The following is a 19979-nucleotide window of genomic DNA, read 5'->3' as shown; positions in this document are numbered from 1 at the left end:
GGCAGGAAGAACTCAGTGTCAGCCTGGCCTACAGACTGAGGCCCTGCCTCCAAAACTAAACCAAACCAAACCAAAAGAGGAAAGTTGGCCTTAGAACACAAGAGATGTTACAGGAGTCCCCAAATTTGTGTTCTCTCAGACAGCCTTAAGTTGTTACTTTACCAAGGCAATGAGATGATATTTGGTTTTGTAAGGTACACAACAGTGACCTGTTGTCAGCTTTCAATAAAGTTTTATTTATGGACAAAAACAGCAACAACACAACCTTGAAGTATTGTGTGCACTTAGTGTGACAGTAGGGAAGAGACTGTTTATCCTACCTGGCTTATCTACTATGAAGGTTCCCTCTCTTTGTTTGAGCTCAGGGCCTGCCAAGTTATTTCTGCACTGAATGGCAGCTCAAAGCTGTCCAGGGAACAGAAGCACACCTCCTTGGTAGCACACAGACAGCACCTTAACTGTCAGAAGTTTCAGCACTGATGAACAAGCAAGCTCAGCAAGGGCCTGAGGAGGTAGCTCAGTGGGTAGAAAAGTGCTTGCCTAGCATGCAGCCCTGAGCTGAGCGCTAGCATTATGTAATCGCAGGCATGGTAGTGCAAACCTACAATCTCAGGATTACATGGCGAGTCTGAGGTCAGCCTGGGCCACACGAGAGCCTCTAAAACAAAGCAAAGGGGAAAAAAACTAAATCATGCTAACAGCAGGAAAATAGAACGCCAATGTGCCATGGCTTTTGATCTATGAAATTTGAAATTCAGAAAGTAGCTCAAGCTACACTTCTTAAAATACTAGTGTTCAGGGGCTGGAGAGATGGCTCAGAGGTTAAGAGCACTGGCTGCTCTTCCAGAGGTCCTGAGTTCAATTCCCAGCAACCACATGGTGGCTCACAACCATCTGTAATGTGATCTAATACCCTCTTCTGACCTGCAGGTGTACATGGAGGCAGAGCACTATATATATATATAATAATAAATAAATAAATCCTTTAAAAAAATACTAGTGTTCAGGTCCAGCACATTGCTTTAATCCCAGCACTTGGGACATAAGGGAAGGTAAATCTGAGTCCAAGGCTAGATTGGTCTACATAGCAAGTTCCAGGACATTCAGGGATACATAGTGAGACCCAGTCTCCACAAACAAATAAAACAAAAAACAAAAACAAAGCAAAGTCCACACAAATGAAGTAAATAAACAAATAAAAACAGAATTTGTACTCATTGATTTTTATTAAAAAGTGGGTAAATATATACATAAGAAAAGTTTCTGGTTTTATTTTACTTCTTTTATTTTGAAGGGGATGTTGATGGTGTGTGTTTGCTTGTGTGTGTGTGTGTGTGTGTGTGTGTGTGTGTGTGTGTGTGTGTGTGTATGCGGGGGTGTGCACCTGTCTATGTCACCACATGTAGAAGGCAGAGCTCAACACTGGTTACCTTCCTCCACAGCTAACCCATTTATTTTTTGAGACAATTTCTAAGTGAATCTGGAACTAGCAAGTTCAGGCAGGCTGGCTGCTCAGGAGCCCCTCAGATCCACCTGTCTCTGCATCAACAACGCAGGGGCTGCGGACATGAGCTATCACATCCATCTCTCCCGTGGATCCTGAAGACTTGAATTCAGGTCCCTGCTAAGACATCCTCTCCCAAGCCCTGTTTCCGGGGGTTCGGAAGTGGGTCTCACGGACTATTGTCAAACTGTGTAGGTAGGAATGACTCTGAACTCCTGATGCCCCTGCCTTGTCTCATAACTTCTGAAATCGCAAAACACGTGCTGCCAAGTAGCTGAAGCCATGGTGAAGTTTGATTACAGAAAGCAAAGAAGAACTGAGGGGCTGGAGAGATGGCTCAGCAGTGGAGAGCACTCACTGCTCTGGCAGAGGACCAGGGTTTGATTCCCAGAATCCACTTGGAGGCTCACAGCCATCTGTAATTCCAGTTCCAGAGGACCCGATGCCCTTTTCCGGCCTCTGTAAGCACAACACGCATGTGGCACACAGACACACATGTAGGCAAAACATCCATACACATAATATGTATTTTTTTTTTATGTCGACTGTTTTATGTCAACTGTCACAAGCTAGAGCTATCTGTGGAGGAAACCTCGTATGAAAAACTGCTTCCGTAAGATCAGGCTCCAGGCAAGCCTAGAGGGCATCTTCTCCATTTGTGACTGATGGAGGGTCCTGCCCACTGTGGGTGGTGCCATTCCTGAGCTGGTGGTCCTGGGCTCTGCAAGAAAGCAGGCGGAGCAAGCCAGTGAGCAGCTCCCCTCTGCGGCCTCTGCATCAGCTCCTGCCTCCAGGTTCCTGCCCTGTTTGAGTTCCTGTCCTGACCACCTTCAATGATGGACTGTAATACTGAAGGGTAAGTGAAATAATGCCTTTCCTCCCCAGGTTGGCTTTGGTCACGGTGTTTCATCACAGCAACGGAAACACTAAGATAGGGACCAATATGAATTTGGATCTCAGAATCTACCTGAAAGCTGGGCAGGTGCAGCAGCTACCTGTAAGACCAGCACCAGGGAGGCTGAGGTGGGGAATTCTGGGGCAAACCGGCTAGCTAGACTAGCCAGAATTGACAAGAATTGGGTTCAATAAGAGATCCTGCTTAAATAAGTAAAGTAGAGCATTCAAAGAAAACATTCTGCATCAACTTTAGACCTTCACACACACACACACAACTACACACACTCACATACACACACACGTATACCCACATGTACATATACCACAAGTACAAATACACAAGAGACAAAAATAAAATTGCCTTTCAAAATATAAACCAGTGTCTCTTTCTTCTTCCTCTCCCCTCCTATACAATCTCATTTGAACTTCAAAACAACTTTTATGGGGTGGGGCAGCCAGGGAGATCACGAGGTTTCCCAGACTAGCTAATAACAAGCAGTAATGGAGAGCTATCACTGATGTCTGATTTTTTTTTTCTCCCTTGCTTGTAGTCTGAGTACAGGGACAAGATCTCAGCATGTGGCCCCAAAGAGTTTGAATGAAGCGCTGCACCTCATGGGTCTTGAATGGAGAGTGAGTCATTGATCATCCTTGGGAGCAGGAAAGACATGTGGCAGCACAGTAGGAACGAATTAGCATCCTCAGGTCCCTATGGAAACCTCAGGGTTTGACTCTAAGTGAAATGTTGCTGGCACCCCTCCCCTGATAATAACAAAGTTATTATTAAAAGCCAGGCTCCATGAGACACCTGCTGTAGCTCATGGCAAGGCCATCCTCTCGTAGTCTGAGATGGGGGAGAAGCAGCTCACCTCCAGCACTGGGCTGGACCGTTAGCTTCAAGGAAAAGGAGAAAAGCAGTGTGCGCATGAGCACCTAGTTACAGTATGAGACACAAGACAAGAGACTTTACATCCACGTTTCTGACCAGGGACTGGACTTAGATGCTTACCAAGACTGGCAGAATGAAAGTAAGTAAATCAGGGCTGGAGTAATGGCTCAGAGGTTAAGAGCACTAGCTGTTCTTCCTGAGGTCCTGAGTTCAATTCCCAGCAACCACGTGGTGGCTCACAGCCATCTATAATGAGATCTGGTGCCCTCTTCTGGCCTGCAGGTGTACATGCAAAAGTTATTTGTCACATGCTACCAGTCTAGAAACCCTAGAACTGGAGTTACAGGCAGCTGTGAGCTGCCATGTGGGTGCTGGGAATTGAACCCAGAAAGAGCCAGTGCTCTTAACTGCTGAGCCATCTCTCTGGCAGCTGAAAAACATTTTTTGATCATATATTTATGTGTGCAGGCCGGCATGTGTCTGTCTGTGTGTGTGTGTGTGTGTGTGTGTGTGTGCACCAAGTGCCTGTGTGTGTGCCTACATGTATGTATGCCTGTGTATGTGTGTGTGCACATAAGTGCCTGTGTGTGTGTGTGCCTACATGTGTGTATGCCTGTGTATGTGTGTGCACATAAGTGCCTGTGTGTGTGCGTGTGTGCGCACATTAGGTTGGAGATCAGTATCCGTTGGAGCTGGAGTTACAGGCAGCTGTGGGCTGCCTGATGGGGGTGCTGGGAATGAAACTCAGATCCTCTTCGAGAACAACACATTATCAACTGGTAACGGCCATCTCTCCAGATCATAAATTAAAATGTTAAAAGTCAGGATCCATTTGTAATACTAACCTAGGGAGGCGGTAGCGGTGTTAGCGGCGGCTGCAGCAAAGCGGTTGGCGCGATGTCTCACACTATTTTGCTGGTACAGCCTACCAAGAGGCCAGAAGGCAGGACTTATGCTGACTACGAGTCTGTGAATGAGTGCATGGAAGGTGTTTGCAAAATGTATGAAGAACATCTGAAGAGAAGGAATCCCAACAGCCCCTCCATCACATATGGTATCAGTCAGTTGTTTGATTTTATTGATGATCTGGCAGATCTCAGCTGTCTTGTTTACCGAGCTGATACACAGACGTACCAGCCTTATAACAAAGACTGGATCAAAGAGAAGATCTACGTGCTCCTCCGTCGACAGGCCCAACAGGCCGGGAAGTAATTGAATTGGAGGCATTCGGGGCTGGGTTGGGCTTGGAACAGGTGCATACAGTGTGCTGTAGTGAATATTTTGTATGATAGTGATCCTGTTTCCATTTTGTTACACTAGAGCCAAGATCGAATGTGTGACATGAAACGTGAATGATATTTTTATTCTGAAACCCTCCATGGCCCCTTTGCTCCTTTTCTTTTTCTTTCTTTTTTTTTTTTTTAACTTAAACATTTTTATGATAATTCAAATAGGAAGTGTTTTTGCCATTTAAGGTTGGTTCAGGTCCTTGAAACTATTCATACCTGTTTTATAGCAGTGCGTGCACTAACCCTTCTGGGGGTGGGGTGGTGACAAGGTTAGTTTTGTCCTCTGGGAAAGTCTTAGTGAAAAATAAAGAAAGGTTCTGTTAAAAAAAAAAATACTAACCTAGGGAAGCAGAGACAGAAAGACCTTGGGGCCTGCTGGGTAGCCAGGCTAGCAGAATTAGACAGCTAATCCCACATCCCAGTGAGAGACGCTGTCTCAAAAAAATATGGTAGACAATTACTGACGAATGACACCAAAAGTTGACTTCTGGTCTCCACATTTACACATGTACCCACTCTCACACACAATGAAAAAGGCAGTTCCCTGGTTTTTTGTTTTAAATAATTTTATTTTCTGTGCATTGGTGTGAGGGTGTCAGATCCCCTGGAACTGGAGTTTCAGACAGTTGTGAGTTGCCATGTGGGTGCTGGGAATTGAACCTGAGTCCTCTGGAAAAGCAGCCAGTGCTCTTAACCACTGAGACCATCTCTCCAGCCCCTTCCCTGTCCTTACACAAGAGTTCAACAGCTCTCTACCAGAGTCATCCCAAATGCATGGACCCGACAGGGAAGTGACATTTCCTAACCTGAGAAGACCCAGAATAAATCCCACGGCAGAGGACTCCTGTCAAATGAAAAACTGCTTAAGTAGAAACTGGATCTAAGAACAGAAGCTCAGACACTAGGAAGTTACTCACTGAGTGCAGTGTGGTGGAGCAGGCTTAGAATCCCAGCACTCAGGATGCCAGAGCAGCAGGACTGCCAGGAGTTCAAGACCAGCCCAGACCACACAGGCAATAGAGGCCAGCTTATGGCCCACAGAAAGATTGTCTCAATTTATTTTGTTGTTGTTGTTGTTGTTGTTTTAAGTTTTACTGCAGAACCACAAACAAGCGATTTCATAGCTATACGCATCTTTCATGCACCATCTGTATGTAAACTTGTACGACTAAAGCCAAATTTCTAAGGCATCTTCAAGAAGGCAGGTGTGCTAAATACATTTTAAAGAGATGGTTTTCACCTACGACTGAGACATTCTTAGTTATTTCTGATCAAGTGTGACATAAAGGGGACAAGGGAAGATGGCTGTTGGGAAAGTGCTTGCCACCAGTATGAGGACCTGAGTTGAAACCCCAACACATACATAAAGCTAAGCAAGGCAACATGTGCCTACGATCCCCATGCTGAGAAGACAGGGACAAGAGAAGTCCTGGGGCTTACTGAGCAGTCAGTTAACACAACCAGTGAGCTCTAGGTTCAGTGGGACCCTGTCCCCCCAGATAAGGTGGACAGTCATTGAGGAAGAAACTCAGCATCAACCGGTCTATACCACACACACACACACACACACACACACACACACACACACACACGGACACACATACAAAAAGAATGACACGAGGGTACCGCAGTGGTACAGTCCTTGCCACATATTCAATGTGGCCCCGGATTCAGTCATCAACACTGCCCAACTCCACCTCCGAAAAAAAGAAAGCTTCTAACTCTTCTAACACAAAATTAATTTTAAGTCAGTTTTATTTAAAACTGTGCACGTAAGTGGGCCAACTAACACTCAAGACAAGATAGCTGCAGTGTTTTAAAATACTGTAGTCCAAAAAGACTAATACTTATAGCTGATTCAGCTCACAACAGTGTCCTTTTTCCAAGCAGCAAAGCTGTCTCTAGGAACATTTCACAGGGACCTCTAATGGGCAACAGATTCTTAGAGCCTCGGGCCACAAGCCTGTGTCCAAGGGCTTTAGAGTCTAGCCACACAGGAAGCGGGGAGGGCAGCCAAAAGGAGCTGGCTTCCAAGTCCACACTTCTGGTGTAACAAAAGCAATTGCTGGCCTAGGTCACCGTATGTCCAAACAAATAAGCAAGCCACGGGACTATCTTAGCAGCTATATACCATGTGTGGCCTATCAATAGGAAAAGCGTTTATTTTACTTGTGTGGCTACGTCTGAGGCTGGGGGCTAACTGATTTAGAGTTGGTAGACAAAACCCTGGGGTAAATCCACCAAGCTAAAAAAAAAAAAAAAGAGAGGAGGGCTTGCTCACTCACTTCTGTTTGTTCTCATTAATGTTTCCAATCAGATCTAATGAGGAAAGCATACCTCTAAGCTGCCTGCAGCACGCTGCTCTATAAAGGGAAGCATGGCTCGCCCACACCCTACGGCGCCTCCTGTCCCACAGGAGCTAGCGTCAGGCTCAGTGGCTTTTACTGCTGAACCTGTGGACAAACGTAGACAGTGTGTAGACGGCTCCCCATCCCACCTCAGGGTCCATGCTGATGAAGTCGCTCAGGTTCATTGTGGAGTCTAGAAAAGAACACGGAAGAAATGGCTGCTGAAACAAATTCCAACAGAAGAACCCAGATATCTTGCCGGGCGTGGTGGCGCACACCTTTAATCCCAGCACCAGGGAGGCAGAGGCAGGGGGGGGGCGGATCTCTCGTGGGTTCGAGGCCAGCCTCGTCTACAAAGCGAGTCCAGGACAGCCAACATGGAGACACAGAGAAACCCTGTCTCCAAAAACAAAACAAACAGCAACAACAACCAAAAAACAAGACAAAACAAAAAACAGCCCAGAAATCAAAGAGATGAGGAACGCATTCACATGAACAAGAGTTCAAGATAACATCTGCAGTGCTCTTGCCTCATACCCACAGCCATCTCTTCTAGAGACAGCATCACCCATCAGCCTACGGAGGGATGCTCCAGTGGGTAATGGCCAATAGCCTTTAGAATATAAAGGTTGTACAAGGAGAGAGAGAGAGAGAGAGAGAGAGAGAGAGAGAGAGAGAGAGAGAGAGGACTGTCATAGACTAGGGAGATGAAAAAGACATGACAGCTAAATGTCATACCCGTGACTTAGAAATAAGAAATGAATGAAAAGCCCTGAAAGACTTAATGGTAGTGTCATTTGATATTTTTATATAACACAGCAGTGTTTTTGCATTGCTCTCTTCTTTCTCTTTTGGTGACTTCGCTATGGTTATATGCTATGGCTAACACCAAGGAGATAGAGAGATGGCCCAGCAGTTAAGAGTACTAGTTGCTCTTTCAGAGGTCCTGGGTTCAATTCCCAACACCCACAACCATCTGTAACTCCAGATCCAGGAGATCCGATGCCCTCTTCTGACTGGACACTGGACACTGGACACACATGGCCTACCGACATACATGCAGGCAAAACTCCCATATGCATTAAATAGATTGAAAATAAATACATCTTAAAGAAAGAAGACATCACCAAGGGAATCTGAGGGAGGGTTATGTAAGAACTCTGTCCTACTTAACAAATTTTCTAAAAAGCCTAAAATTATTTAAAAATGAAAGGTTATATAAAGGGTGCATGCATAATTAAGCCGTCAATTTCCAGGCGTAATGGGCAACTTACAGGAAATTCAGGGGGACAGCAAGGACACAGTCAGCAAACTACAAGCTGTCACTCCTATTCCTACTCCTATTCCCAAGCTAATAAACAGCAAGGAAAGAGCTGGGTAAGTAATGTGTATGTTTAAAAAAAAAAGAAAGAAAAAGAAAACTCTTACAGGGAGCAGGAGAGATGGCTCAAGGACTAGGAAGACTGGCTGCCACTGCAGGGGACCCATGTCCAGTTCCCAGCACCCCCATGGCAGCTCACAGCCATCTATAACCCCAGTTCCAGGGGATCTGACGCCCTCTTCTGGCCTCTTGAGGACACATACATGCAAGCAAGCACTCATGCGTAAGGCAAAAACAAATCTTTCCTTCTTTTAATTTTTTTTAAAGAGCCAGACATTGTGGCACACACCTTTAATCCCAGCACTGGGGAAGAAGAGGCAGGCAGATATCTAGGAATTTAAGACTAGCCTGGTCTACAAAGTGAGCTCCAGGCCAGCAAGGACTACACAGTGAGATCCTGTCTAATGAGTCAATTTTGTTGTTGTTGTTGGTTTTTTTGGGTTTTTTTGTTTTTGTTTTTTTTTGAGACAAGGTTTCTCTATGTAGCCCTGGCTGTCCTGGAACTTATTGTAGACCAGGCTGGCCTCATATTCAGAGATCTGTCTGCCTCTGCCTCCAAGTGCTGGGATTAAAGGCCTGTGCCACCACTGCCTGAGAGCCTATCTAAAATAAGTAACAACAAGAAGGAACTGGAAAGATGGCTCAGCAGTTACAAGTACTTCGTCTTGCAGAGGACACAGGTTTGAGTCTCAGCACCCACATGGTGCCTTCTCAACTCCAATTTCAAGAGACCAATGACCTCTCCAGGCACAATTTAGTGCACAGATAATACACGCAAATAAATATTCATATATACAAAATAAAATAAATAAATCTAAAAATAAAAATTTAAAGATAAATAAAAGGGAGAAAACAATGTAAATCATATTTTAATTTCAAAAAACTAAAACTACCTGAATTTAAAAAAAAAAAAATTTCCCAAGACAGGGTTTCTCTGTGTATCCTTGGCTAACCTGGACTCACTCTGTAAACCAGGCCATCCTCGAACTCACAGAGATCCAGCTGCCTCTGCCTCTCTGAGTATTTGGGACTACAGGTGTGCACCACCAAGCCCAGCTCAAAACAATATTTGCAGGACTATTTGTGTGTGTCTGTGTGTGTGTGTGTGTGTGTGTGTGTGTGTGTGTGTGTGTATGTACCATAGGAGTTCACACACATGAAAACCAGAGGTCAACATCAGGTGTCTATATATGTGTCTATGTGTATCTGTGTGTGTGCGTGATTGTACCATATAGGACTTCACACACATGAAAACCAGAGGTCAACATCAGGTGCCCGTGTGTGTGTGTCCGTGTGTGTGTATCTGTGTGTTTGAGTGAATGTACCAAAGGAGTTCATACACAGGAAAACCAGAGGTCAGCATCAGGTGCCTTCATTGGTCGCTCTCCATCTTATTTTCAAAGAGAAGGTTTCTCATTGAGCCTGGCCATCGAAGGCCCAACCAGGCTAGCCAGCCCCAGGGAGCCACCCCTCCAGTGTTAGGATTAAAGATGCACATCACGCCTGGCTTCTGTGTGGGTGTTGAAGATCCAAACTCAGTTCAGGCACTTGGGAAGCAGAGGTGCACGGATCTCTGTAGAGCCTGGTCTACAGAGAGCGAGTTCCAGGACAGCCAGGGCTACACGGAGAAGCCCTGTCTCACAAAGCAAAACCAAAAGAACTCTGGGCCCAAGCTGGGTAGCCAGTCACCCGAGACGATGAGGTAAACCAGAACACCTTCTCCTAACAACGCTTTCATAGTTCTAACGGCCAGGCGTGGGGGCGCAGGCCTTTAATCCCAGCACTTAGGAGGTAGAGGCAGGTGGATTGATGTGAGTTCGAGGCCAGCGTGGTCTACAAAGCAAGTCCAGGACAGTCAAGGCTAACACAGAGAAATCCTGTCTCAAAAAAACAAAAAATAAATAAATAAATAAATAAATAAATAAATTTGGGGGCTGGAGAGATGGCTCAGAGGTTAAGAGCACTAACTGCTCTTCCAGAGGTCCTGAGTTCCCAACACCCACATGGTGGCTCACAACCATCTATAATGTGATCTGATGCACTCTTCTGGCCTGCAGGTGTATATGCAGGCAGAGCACTGTGTATATAATAATAAATAAATAAACCTTTTTTTAAAATTCCTTTTTCATAGTTCTAATGGGAGAGCTGGGAAGCAGGACGGGGTATGAGTAAGCAAGCACACCGTTTTATTGTCATTTCTCATTACAAAGCTTCTCGCAGAGACACCCAAAACCCAATCGGCACCCTTCAAATATGTTAGGAATTTTCTGCTTTCTTCCTCAAAGCGTTAGTGACACCCCTGGCCTGTTTCTGCGGAGCCCTGCACAGCCTGCAGGCCACTCTCCTGTAGCCTGCATTAGCCATATGATGGGATGATCTCACCCGTCCATAGCCGTTCCATAATTGGACTGTTGTGAACGACTTGCAATCACAGATAATGTTTCAAAAGCATGTGAATGCCGAGCAACAGTAAAAGGGTGAAAACCCTGCTATATTGACTCTCAAGCACCCTCAACTGGACTGCTGCCTAGAAAGGAAGTGAGTGGTGTGCTGATGAAACCCTCTTAACGCAGGCTTTATTGCAAAGCTACTAAAATGCCATTTTACAAATCGGAAGGTGCACTGGGGTTTCTTTTACCAGAGCAGGAAGCCCCACCAGGGCGATGAGCTACTGATATCACTGTTCTGTGACACACAGGTGGGATGCCAGAATCCCAGCAGACGTATCCAACCATCGAGCCGCCTGCTACTGTCCTGGCTTCTGTTCCCCAGGACTCATTCTCCTCAGGAGTGCTTCTGCCTTCCAGTCCTGTTCTCTGGGCCTCAACTTCTGAAATCTAGGAAGCACGGAGAACTGATGTCCTCACTTATCCTCACAACTCATTGGAGCTGATGCGAAAAATGACTAAGGGAAGCCAGGTGGTGGTGGTGCAAGCCTGTAATCCCAGCACTCAGGAGGCAGGGGCAGAGGCAGAGGCAGAGGCAGAGGCAGGTGGATCTCTGTGAGTTCAAGGCCAGCCTGCCTGGTCTACAGAGCCAGTTCTAGGACAGCCAGGGCTACACAGAGAAACCTTGTCTCAAAAAACAACAACAACAACAACAACAACAACAACAAACAAACGGACTAAGGGAAAGGCTGGTCTGAAGTCTTTGGGAAGACATGTGTGGCTCACCTCCAGTCTCAATGCAGGGGTACTCTGGAGGAGGCTCTTTCCAGTTCCCGCTGGAATCTTTCATGTGAGACCGGTCAGAAGCAAAGTTCTTCAAGTAGCAATCGGCACGAACCACTCTGAATTTCCTGCAGATACATCAACACACACGTCTATCGGGGAGTCATCACAGGCGGCATTGTAACGCACTTCTATAATGGACGCTTTCCTGTGATATGCACGAGACGACTCATGCGCCTTTGTACCGAGACCAATGCACACATGTGTACACATGTGTACATGGCAAATTACCTATTAAACAGCTGCAGGAAATGATTGAAACCCAAAGCTATGAAAGTAGAGGGAGTGAATGTACCCAGTTGTTTTTATTTACTCAACTGCACACCAGGGGCAAACGGTAGACTTTTTGTTGTGGCGTTGAGAATTTGACATTAGCCACGCTCTAGCTACATACCAGCAAACAAGATTAAAATCCTCAATACATCTGAAAGAAAGTGGTGGAACTCCATCACACTCACTTTTTTAACAAACTTATTTGGGTGTGTGTGTGTGTGTGTGTGTGTGTGTGTGTGTGTGTGTGTGTGTGTGTGTGCGCGCGTGCGTATTGGGTTAGAGATTATCTACAGACATAACTTCTCTCCTTCCACCATGTGGCTCCTAGGGATAGAACTCAGGTCCTCAGGCTTGGCTGGCCCTCATCAAGCTAATGTCTATAACACCACCAACCTATTATATGAGGAACCTTTAAAGCTTTAAGATGTTCTTGGGGATTGAGATGTAATATGAATAAATTAATTTTTAAAAATCTTAAAAAAAAAAAAAAAGAAAGATGCTCTTGGGGTCTCGTACAACAAGCATACCAATAATGCAGACATAGGAGGATAGAGACAAAAAAAAAAGAGGAGAGGAGAAGGGAGGAGAGAACAAAGGAAAAGACTGAGAAAAGGAGAGGAAGGGAGGGAGGGAGGGAGAGAAGCAGAAAGGGCGAGAGGACGTTCTCGGAAATCAGCATGCCTCACTTCAGAAAGCCAGCGACTGGGCACTGAGTGGCCTCACCTCCTAAACTGTGGATGAATGTCAGCATCAGACTTAAGGGCATCTTCTACGTAAGTGTCGAAAGGGCAGGGAAATGGCAAGATAGTGTCAAGGTCATAAATGAAGCTCTGTCCTTCACTTGACACATGTAGCAGAACGACATGGTAATCCTAGGAATAACAATCGCTGAGGTTAACCCAGTGAGCACAGCAGCACAGGGTCAGTGTGCCAGCACTGGCATCGGCAGGCTCTTACCACCCTCCCCGTCACAGCAAAGCAAAACAAGCCACCATTATGTCACGTCCCGTGTTCTATAGTTGAACAGAAGACCCAACTGCAGGACGTACACGTATTCTGTACTGTACTGTAAAGACGCCCATGTGCACTCAGAGGCACATATGCATCCATACATCTGAAAGCAGAGCCTACAAAGATATCTTTTACACTTTGGTCTTCATTGTCCCCCAAAAACCAATGCCTTAAAGGCTGACTTATTAGAGTGGCACTAGGGGAGGTAGCGGAAGCTTCGAGAGAGGAAACCAGGACGGATGATGGGGTGACACACACTTTAATCCCGGCACTCGGGAGGCAGAGGCAGGTGGGTTTCTGTGAGTTCCAGGCCACCCAGAACTACATACTGAGATCTTAAAAGCCAAACAGTGAAGCCTCGTGGAAAGTCCTCTGGTCACTGGGGCATACCCTTGAAGGAGATACAGGGAGGCCAGCTCCTTCCTCTTCTTCCTCTCCTTGACCATGAGACAAACAGCTCGGCCCCACCACATGCTCCTGCCTCACTACAGGCACAAATGCACAGAGCCGAGCAATCGGGGATGAAACCAGAAACGGAGCACAAAGTAAATCTTCCTCTACGGTGACCCATTTCGTGTGTTAGCTATAGTGAGAGACCCTCCAAACTGCTAACACTGGGGTCTTCCTGAGGTTAGTATGAAGAAGGCCGCTCATTTCTAATTTTTATTATTTTTCTAATTAAATTAAACCAAAAACAAAAACAAACAAACAGCGCACACACACACACACACACACACACACACACACACACACACACACACACACACGCCGAGCTCTTATCTGCAGCCATTAATGAAAGATAAAGACAGCTCCCACAGCCCAACCTGGTTACAGAATGGATGTCACCTTTTCCTCTCATTCTCAGACACACAGCACCGCCAGCGCCAGCTGATGGCTAGAAGGAAACAGAATTCTCAAGGGACAAGTATACAGGCTGGTGCTTCAAACCCAGGGAAAAGTGCTCCCGGGGGAAAAAAGTGCAGAAATAACTGTTTGGTCTGAAATCATGCTAACAGCACCTGACGTTCTTCCAGCATCTCCGTTTCCTGGGCGTGCTAACGCTTTCCCCTAGGAGTTAGGATCAATAATCAACACAAGGAACGCTGTACAGTGAATGCCCCCTTCAGCTCCAACTCCAGCTAAGGAAAGCAGAAATGGAGTCCTCCAAGCAGATGAGCTAAGAGCCGTTGCCCACTAATAGCCCCGCTCCCTCCCCTGGCTTGATGCTCTTTGCATTCTCCTCCACCACTGCAACCCTGCTTCTCGACTGCTAGTCACATTTACCTAGGAATTAATTAAGTACACTAAATCTTGGACTGGAGAGATGGCTCAGCAGTTAAGAATACCACCTGCCCTTCCAGAGGTCCTGAGTTCCATTCCCAGCAACCACATGGTGGCTCCCAACCATCTATAATGTCATCTGATGCGCTCCTCCGGCAGGCAGGTGTATATGCAGACAGAGCACTCGTATATGTTAAATAAATAAATAAATCATAAAACAAACAAACAAACACCAAATCTAGAGCAAGGGTGACTCAGCAGGAAAAGGAACTAGGCACAGAAGTCAACTTCAAGTCCTGAGGCTCACGTAGAAAGCCTCTGGGTGTGGTGTTGAACATCTATAATCCCAGCACTCCTAACAGTGAGATGGAAGGTGCAAACAGGCCTGGAAATCACACTAAACTAACACAACTTTTACCAGCCTCCAGGTAAATCAAACACGCAGATAGGCTGCATGTAAAAAGCGCCTAGGGCAGCATGGTATAAGACTGGAAACCACAAATTGTTCTCTTATGCTGGACATTTAGAAAACTGACTATAAGCCAGACATGGTGACCCACACCTTTAATTCCAACACTTGGGAGGTGGGACAGGAGAATTATAAGGCTCAGGCCAGCCAAAACCACACAGAAAGACCCTGCCCCAGACTCCCTGTGTCACTCGGTCCCAGTCATCAACTTCCAGCTCTAGAACCACATACCTGACAGAAACAACTTAAGTGAAGAAGCCAGGCGTGGTGGTGCACGCCTTTAATCCCAGCATTTGGGAGGCAGAGGCAGGCGGATCCCTGTGAGTTCAAGGCCAGCCTGGTCTACAAAGCGAGTCCAGGACAGCCAGGGCTACACAGAGAAACCCTGTCTCGAAAAACCCAAAAACAAAAACAACTTAAGTGAAGAAATGTTTATTTTGGCTCACGCTTCTAGAGACTAGAGTCTACAATCCTAGGGGAAGGCATAATGATGGCAGCGAGTGTCTATGGCAGCAGGATTATGAGGCAATCGTTCCTCACATGAAGACCGGCTGGGAGGCAGAGGACAAGAGAGCACAGGCCGTAACCAGAAGCAGGTACAAGCGTCAAGGCTCATTCCCAGTGATACACTTAGGCCTCGGGTCTCAAAGGTTCCACAAACTCCCAAAACAGCATCCCCACCTCGGGACAAGGAATTCAAACACTGAAGCCTGCAGGGGACATTTCATATACAAACTATTACAGGTCCCAAAACAAAAAGTTAGAAAAATACATGTGCGTAGTGCTTCTACCACAGACAGAATAACATCCATTCTCAATGCTAATAACTGTCATAACCTTTCTCTCGTGCTCCTTCAGTTCTGTTTTACTGGTCACTCAGAGGCCTCAAAGAACAACGCATCAGAGGCTCTTAGGCGGCCATCTTACCCAGATCACAGGTCCGTTCCCAGGTCTCGCCTGCTGTTTCCAGATAGGTACCTACAAAATATAGGATATCCATGAGTCTTCATTCAGATCCTTCTAGCTCCTCTAAACTAGTACACTGGTGAGTAATAAACCATTCGTGGGGGCTGGAGAGATGGCTCAGTGGTTAAGAGCACTGACTGCTCTTCCAGAGGTCATGAGTTCAATTCCCAGCAACCACATGGTGGCTCACAGCCATCTATAATGTGATCTGATGCCCTCTTCTGGCCTGAAGGTATACATGCAGACAAACAAACCATTCGTAAATGAGCAGGAAAGATGACTCAGCAGTATATAGTGTTTGCTGCTCTTGCAAAGGACCCAGGATTTGTTCCCAGCATGCACACAGCAGCTAACAGACATCTGTAACTCCAGTTCCAAGGGAGGCAATCCTTTCCTCTGGCCTCTGTAGGCACAGTGCACACAGACATATATATGCAAGCAAAACACCCAGACACGTTAACCCCCACCCATAAAAAGAATTCAGTCACGCTGATATTTAATCCCAACACTCAAAAGCAGAGGCAGGTGGTTCTCTGTGACTCTGAAGCCAGCCTGGTCTACACAGTGAGGTTTGGGTCAACCAGGGCTACACAGCGAGACCCCATTTCAGAAAAAAAAAAAAAAGTAAGTTAGCTAAACTAAATGTGCACATCAAAAATGTTTATGTTTCTAAGCAAGCAATACCAATCTGAAGGAATGAAGTCTAGATCTTCCTATGTTTAAGCCTCCTTCAGGGTGACAGTGCAGCAGTGACGTCCAGAGAGCAGACTGGCCTAGGAGTCAGAAGGCCAGGCAGGGTCAAGTCCTGCCTTCTCACTCAGTTAGTCATGGGACCTCTGTGCATCTTTCCTTCCTCGCCTACTGAGTGGAGACATTCAGCGGGCTATGGCGGTGCGTGCCTGTAACTCCAGCCTCGGCTACGTAATGAACGTGAGGCTAAAGGGCTCCGGTAACATGAGACCTGTCTCCAAAACAGAAGTGCAGTCGATAAAATTAAATGGAGAAGGTTGTCCGCACCTTGCCTTTTAGTAGTCCTGGCTGTCCTGGACTCGCTTTGTACACACCAGGCTGGCCTCGAACTCACAGAGATCCGCCCGCCTCTGCCTCCTGAGTGACAAAGGGCTACTTCTAATGCTTCATGTTTCAGAGACAAATCTTTCCTTCAAATCTGAGTTCTACAGTTCTGATTTTACAACTAAGAAAGCTCCAGGCTGTACATGGAGGGTGCCTATAATCCCAGTACTTGGGAGGTCACCCCAAATTTGTGGCCCGTCTGGTTTACACAGTGAGTTGCAGGTCAGCCAAGGTCTGCATATGAGACATTGTCTCAGAAGAGCAAGGAAGGAAGGGAACGCAATCTGCATAAACATGCCATCACAAAGTCCATCACCTACTAGGAAGAGACTAAATTCTTCTAAATCAGGTCTAATGGGAAAAAAAAAATTGTTTGAAAGGTCGTTACTCCAGAGCACATTTTAGACTGGTATAGCAGCCGCACTGCACCCAGCTTCTGAGGTTACCCTAAACCTCATTTTCAGTCTGCCATCACTTACCAACTTACCATCTTCCTCTCGTTTGATATGAAGACAGCATAACATTCCTCCAAGGGATACTGGTTGTGGGCTTGGATGTATTCACAGAGCTTCCAAATGTTTTCTTCACTAAAATAAAATGATTGGTTAACCAATATGATTACAAGTGAACACACTATGCCTTTCGAATTTAAACAAAAGACTGACACTGATGTCACCGGGGAGGGCTCTAACCCCCTCCTCTGGCAGCTGGCTAACAGGCGGCTTTAGCACAGTCAACAAACTGATACCAACATGGACTGTGTGCACATGTCCAGACAGAGGGTCCTTTCCCACCACTGAGGACTGACCTCGGCCAGTAAAACACTGCCGGGATTCCAGAAGCCTTAACTCCACCCCACTGCCTAGACTCAGCTAAGGAGACCACGGATGCGTCCCCTACCCCCCTCATCCAGGCTCCAAAACCTGGCAGTGCAGGCCTGCAGCGCTCAGGGGAGGACCCGGAGGAGGACGCATTTGGTGGCGGCTTGCGAAAACGCGCAGACCCCCAGGTCCGCGCCCGCGCTCTCTCACCAATAGCAGCTGCTGTAGACACACTCGTCCCGCGTGGGGCAGGCCGGCTGGTACTGCGCGGCCATGGCGGCGGGGCCGTCCCCATCCATGGCCCGCAGCCGCAGTCGTGGGCAGTCTCTCACGTGGAGGGGGCAGACCCTGAACCCCCAGGCCAGTTTCCGGGTGGAAGAGCCTAGAGCCTGGTGGGTGGGACCCAGTGCAGCGTGAGGGCGGAGCCCGGAATGTGGAAAAGTGCGTGATTCCGGGTGGGCGGGGCCCGGGGAGTGGGTGGAACCCGAAGAAGGGGTGGGGCGGGGCTGGTGGAGAAGGTGATGGGGGTGCGATTTTTAGGACACTTGGGACTGTGTGGTTCTTGCCTGGTCTTGCGTGGTGGGTGGAGCCTGTGGCCGAATAGGACACACTCCAGAGGCTTCCCTTGGCCCCAATTCCTTCCTTTCCACCCCACCCCAACCCCCGCCAAACTGGAGTTCTTGCGCTGGGTTATGTGAACCTAGTTGCCCTCATCAGATTGGTAGATGCTTCTGTTGTTGAAGTGTTAGGTATGAGCTTTCAGATACGTCTTCAACCCCAGCCGAGGTTGCCTGCTCTGTGAAACCAGAAATAAGAGACGCTTGAGCGTGAAAGCTCTCGCTTTAGAACTCTGAACGGAGAGCACGGAACAGTGGCGCACGCCTTTAATCCCAGCTCTAGGGGAGGTAGAGGCAGCCTTGCTACAAAGTGAGTCCCGGACTCTTGTTACACAGAGAAACCTGTAAAAACAAAAAACGGGGTGGGGGGTGGGGGAACTCTGAACAGAACTGAGATGGAAAGACTAATGGAGAGCTTGCACCCAAATCTCATTATATTTATTTCTTTTCATTTGGATATCTATACATGTATCTGTATATGTAAAAAGAAAGATCTAATAAGGAAAAAAGTTTTAACTAGGTGTGGTGCCAGGCGCCTATAATCCCTGCACACTAGAGACTGAGTCAGGAGGATTGCTTTTAGTGCAAAGCGAAGCTGGACTACATAGTACCAGACCAGCCAGAGCTACAAAACAAATCACTAGCCAGATGTGGTGGCACACGCCTTTAATTCCAGCACTCGGGAGGCAGAGGCAGCAGATTTCTGTGAGTTCGAGGCCAGCCTGGTGTACAAAACGAGTCCAGGACAGCCAAGGCTACACAGAGAAACCCTGTCTAGAAAAAAGAACAAACAAAACAAAAACAAAATTATTAGGGTCCGGCATGGTGGCGCATTCCTGTAATCCCCAGCACTTGGGAGGCAGAGGCAGGTGGATGGCTGTGAGTTCCAAGCCAGCCTGGTGTACAAAGTGAGTCCAGGACAGCCAAGGCTACACAGAGACAGCCTACCTCAAAAAACAAAAACAAAACAAACGTTAAGAGTCTGGATACCCCCTGGCGGCACTGCCTTGCCAGCCAAAGGGTATAAGAGGACACGCTCATCCTGGTGGGACTGGATGAGCTGGGGTGGATGGAAGGAGGGCTCCCCTTTTCTGAGGAATAGAAGAGAGGGAAGAGGGGAGAATGAGGGGGGTGGGGCTGAGAGAAGAGGTGGGTGGGGCTATGACAGGATGTAAAGTAGTAAAAATAATTAATTAATTAATTTTTAAAAGAATCTGGATAGCATTTTATGTTAATCGTTTATTTGCAGAAGAAAAGACACCGATTTGTTAGAACCGTGTTTATTCACAGTGAATAAAGGACATAAAGAACTGTCTCTTCAGATTTCCTAACTTCCTGTGTTTGCAGTAAACGTATGTATTGTTTGTTTGTTTGTTTGTTTTAATGTGCTTCAGTGTGAAAGTTTCAGGTCCCTTGGAACTGGAGTTACAGACAGCTGTAAGCTGGCATGTGGATGCTGGGAATTGAACCCGGGTACTTTAGAAGAGCAGACTGTGTTCTTCTCCACTGAGCCATGTCTCCAGCCCCAAAAACTGAAGTTGTCAAGATTGACTATAAGCCCCCCCAGACTCTCAGCCTCATGAAGCCCAAAACCGACCAAGTCCTGTGCTGCTGGTATATTGCTGAACATAGCTGCCTTCCAAAACCCATAAATCCGAACAGCTAAACATGTCTTTTTGTCTGTTACCACTTTATTGCTTCAACTTGAATGTTCACTTCAATAAAGGCTCTGTGGGGGAAAAAAGTAATTAAACATCTCTTGGATCCGTATAATGTCAGCTTGAAACTAAGCTTTCTCAATAGAAGGATGCAAACATTGCAAGGGGAAGAGGACTCCTGCAGCTCCCAGAGGGGACCAGACCTGGTTATGTCATCACCACAACCTCCAGCGGACTCAGCCAGGGACACAGGCCCAGAATTTGATCCCTT

At 46.8% G+C, this 19979-nt stretch overlaps 2 protein-coding genes across 4 annotated transcripts; one reads left to right on the top strand and one right to left on the bottom strand.

The window, feature by feature from the left end:
• Nucleotides 1–4121: 4121 nt before the first annotated feature.
• Nucleotides 4122–4912, top strand: LOC311579946 (enhancer of rudimentary homolog). Its single transcript, XM_084751009.1, has one exon. It carries the CDS (start codon nt 4188–4190, stop codon nt 4500–4502), a length of 315 nt encoding a protein of 104 aa, XP_084607135.1. The 5' UTR covers nt 4122–4187; the 3' UTR covers nt 4503–4912.
• A 1404-nt stretch (nt 4913–6316) lies between these two features.
• NTAQ1 (N-terminal glutamine amidase 1) lies at nt 6317–17866 on the bottom strand. 3 transcript variants are annotated; one of them, XM_084751006.1, is made up of 6 exons: nt 17644–17860; nt 17100–17199; nt 15500–15550; nt 12535–12683; nt 11482–11606; nt 6317–7120 (listed from the first exon to the last, which is right to left on the bottom strand). In XM_084751006.1, the coding sequence occupies exons 1-6, from the start codon at nt 17730–17732 to the stop codon at nt 7011–7013; spliced, it is 624 nt and encodes a 207-aa protein (XP_084607132.1). In that variant the 5' UTR covers nt 17733–17860; the 3' UTR covers nt 6317–7010. The 3 variants fall into 3 exon arrangements, with proteins under 3 accessions (XP_084607132.1, XP_084607133.1, XP_084607134.1); XM_084751007.1 differs by having other exon boundaries at nt 17092–17199; nt 17644–17854; XM_084751008.1 differs by lacking the exons at nt 6317–7120; nt 12535–12683 and having other exon boundaries at nt 11477–11606; nt 17092–17199; nt 17644–17866.
• Nucleotides 17867–19979: the final 2113 nt, after the last annotated feature.

The sequence above is a fragment of the Acomys minous genome (genome assembly GCF_964271855.1).
Source record: "Acomys minous genome assembly, chromosome: 12".
Taxonomy (NCBI): Eukaryota; Metazoa; Chordata; class Mammalia; order Rodentia; family Muridae; genus Acomys; species Acomys minous.
Note: the sequence above shows the minus strand (reverse complement) of the source record. Positions and strands in the feature narration are given on the sequence as shown.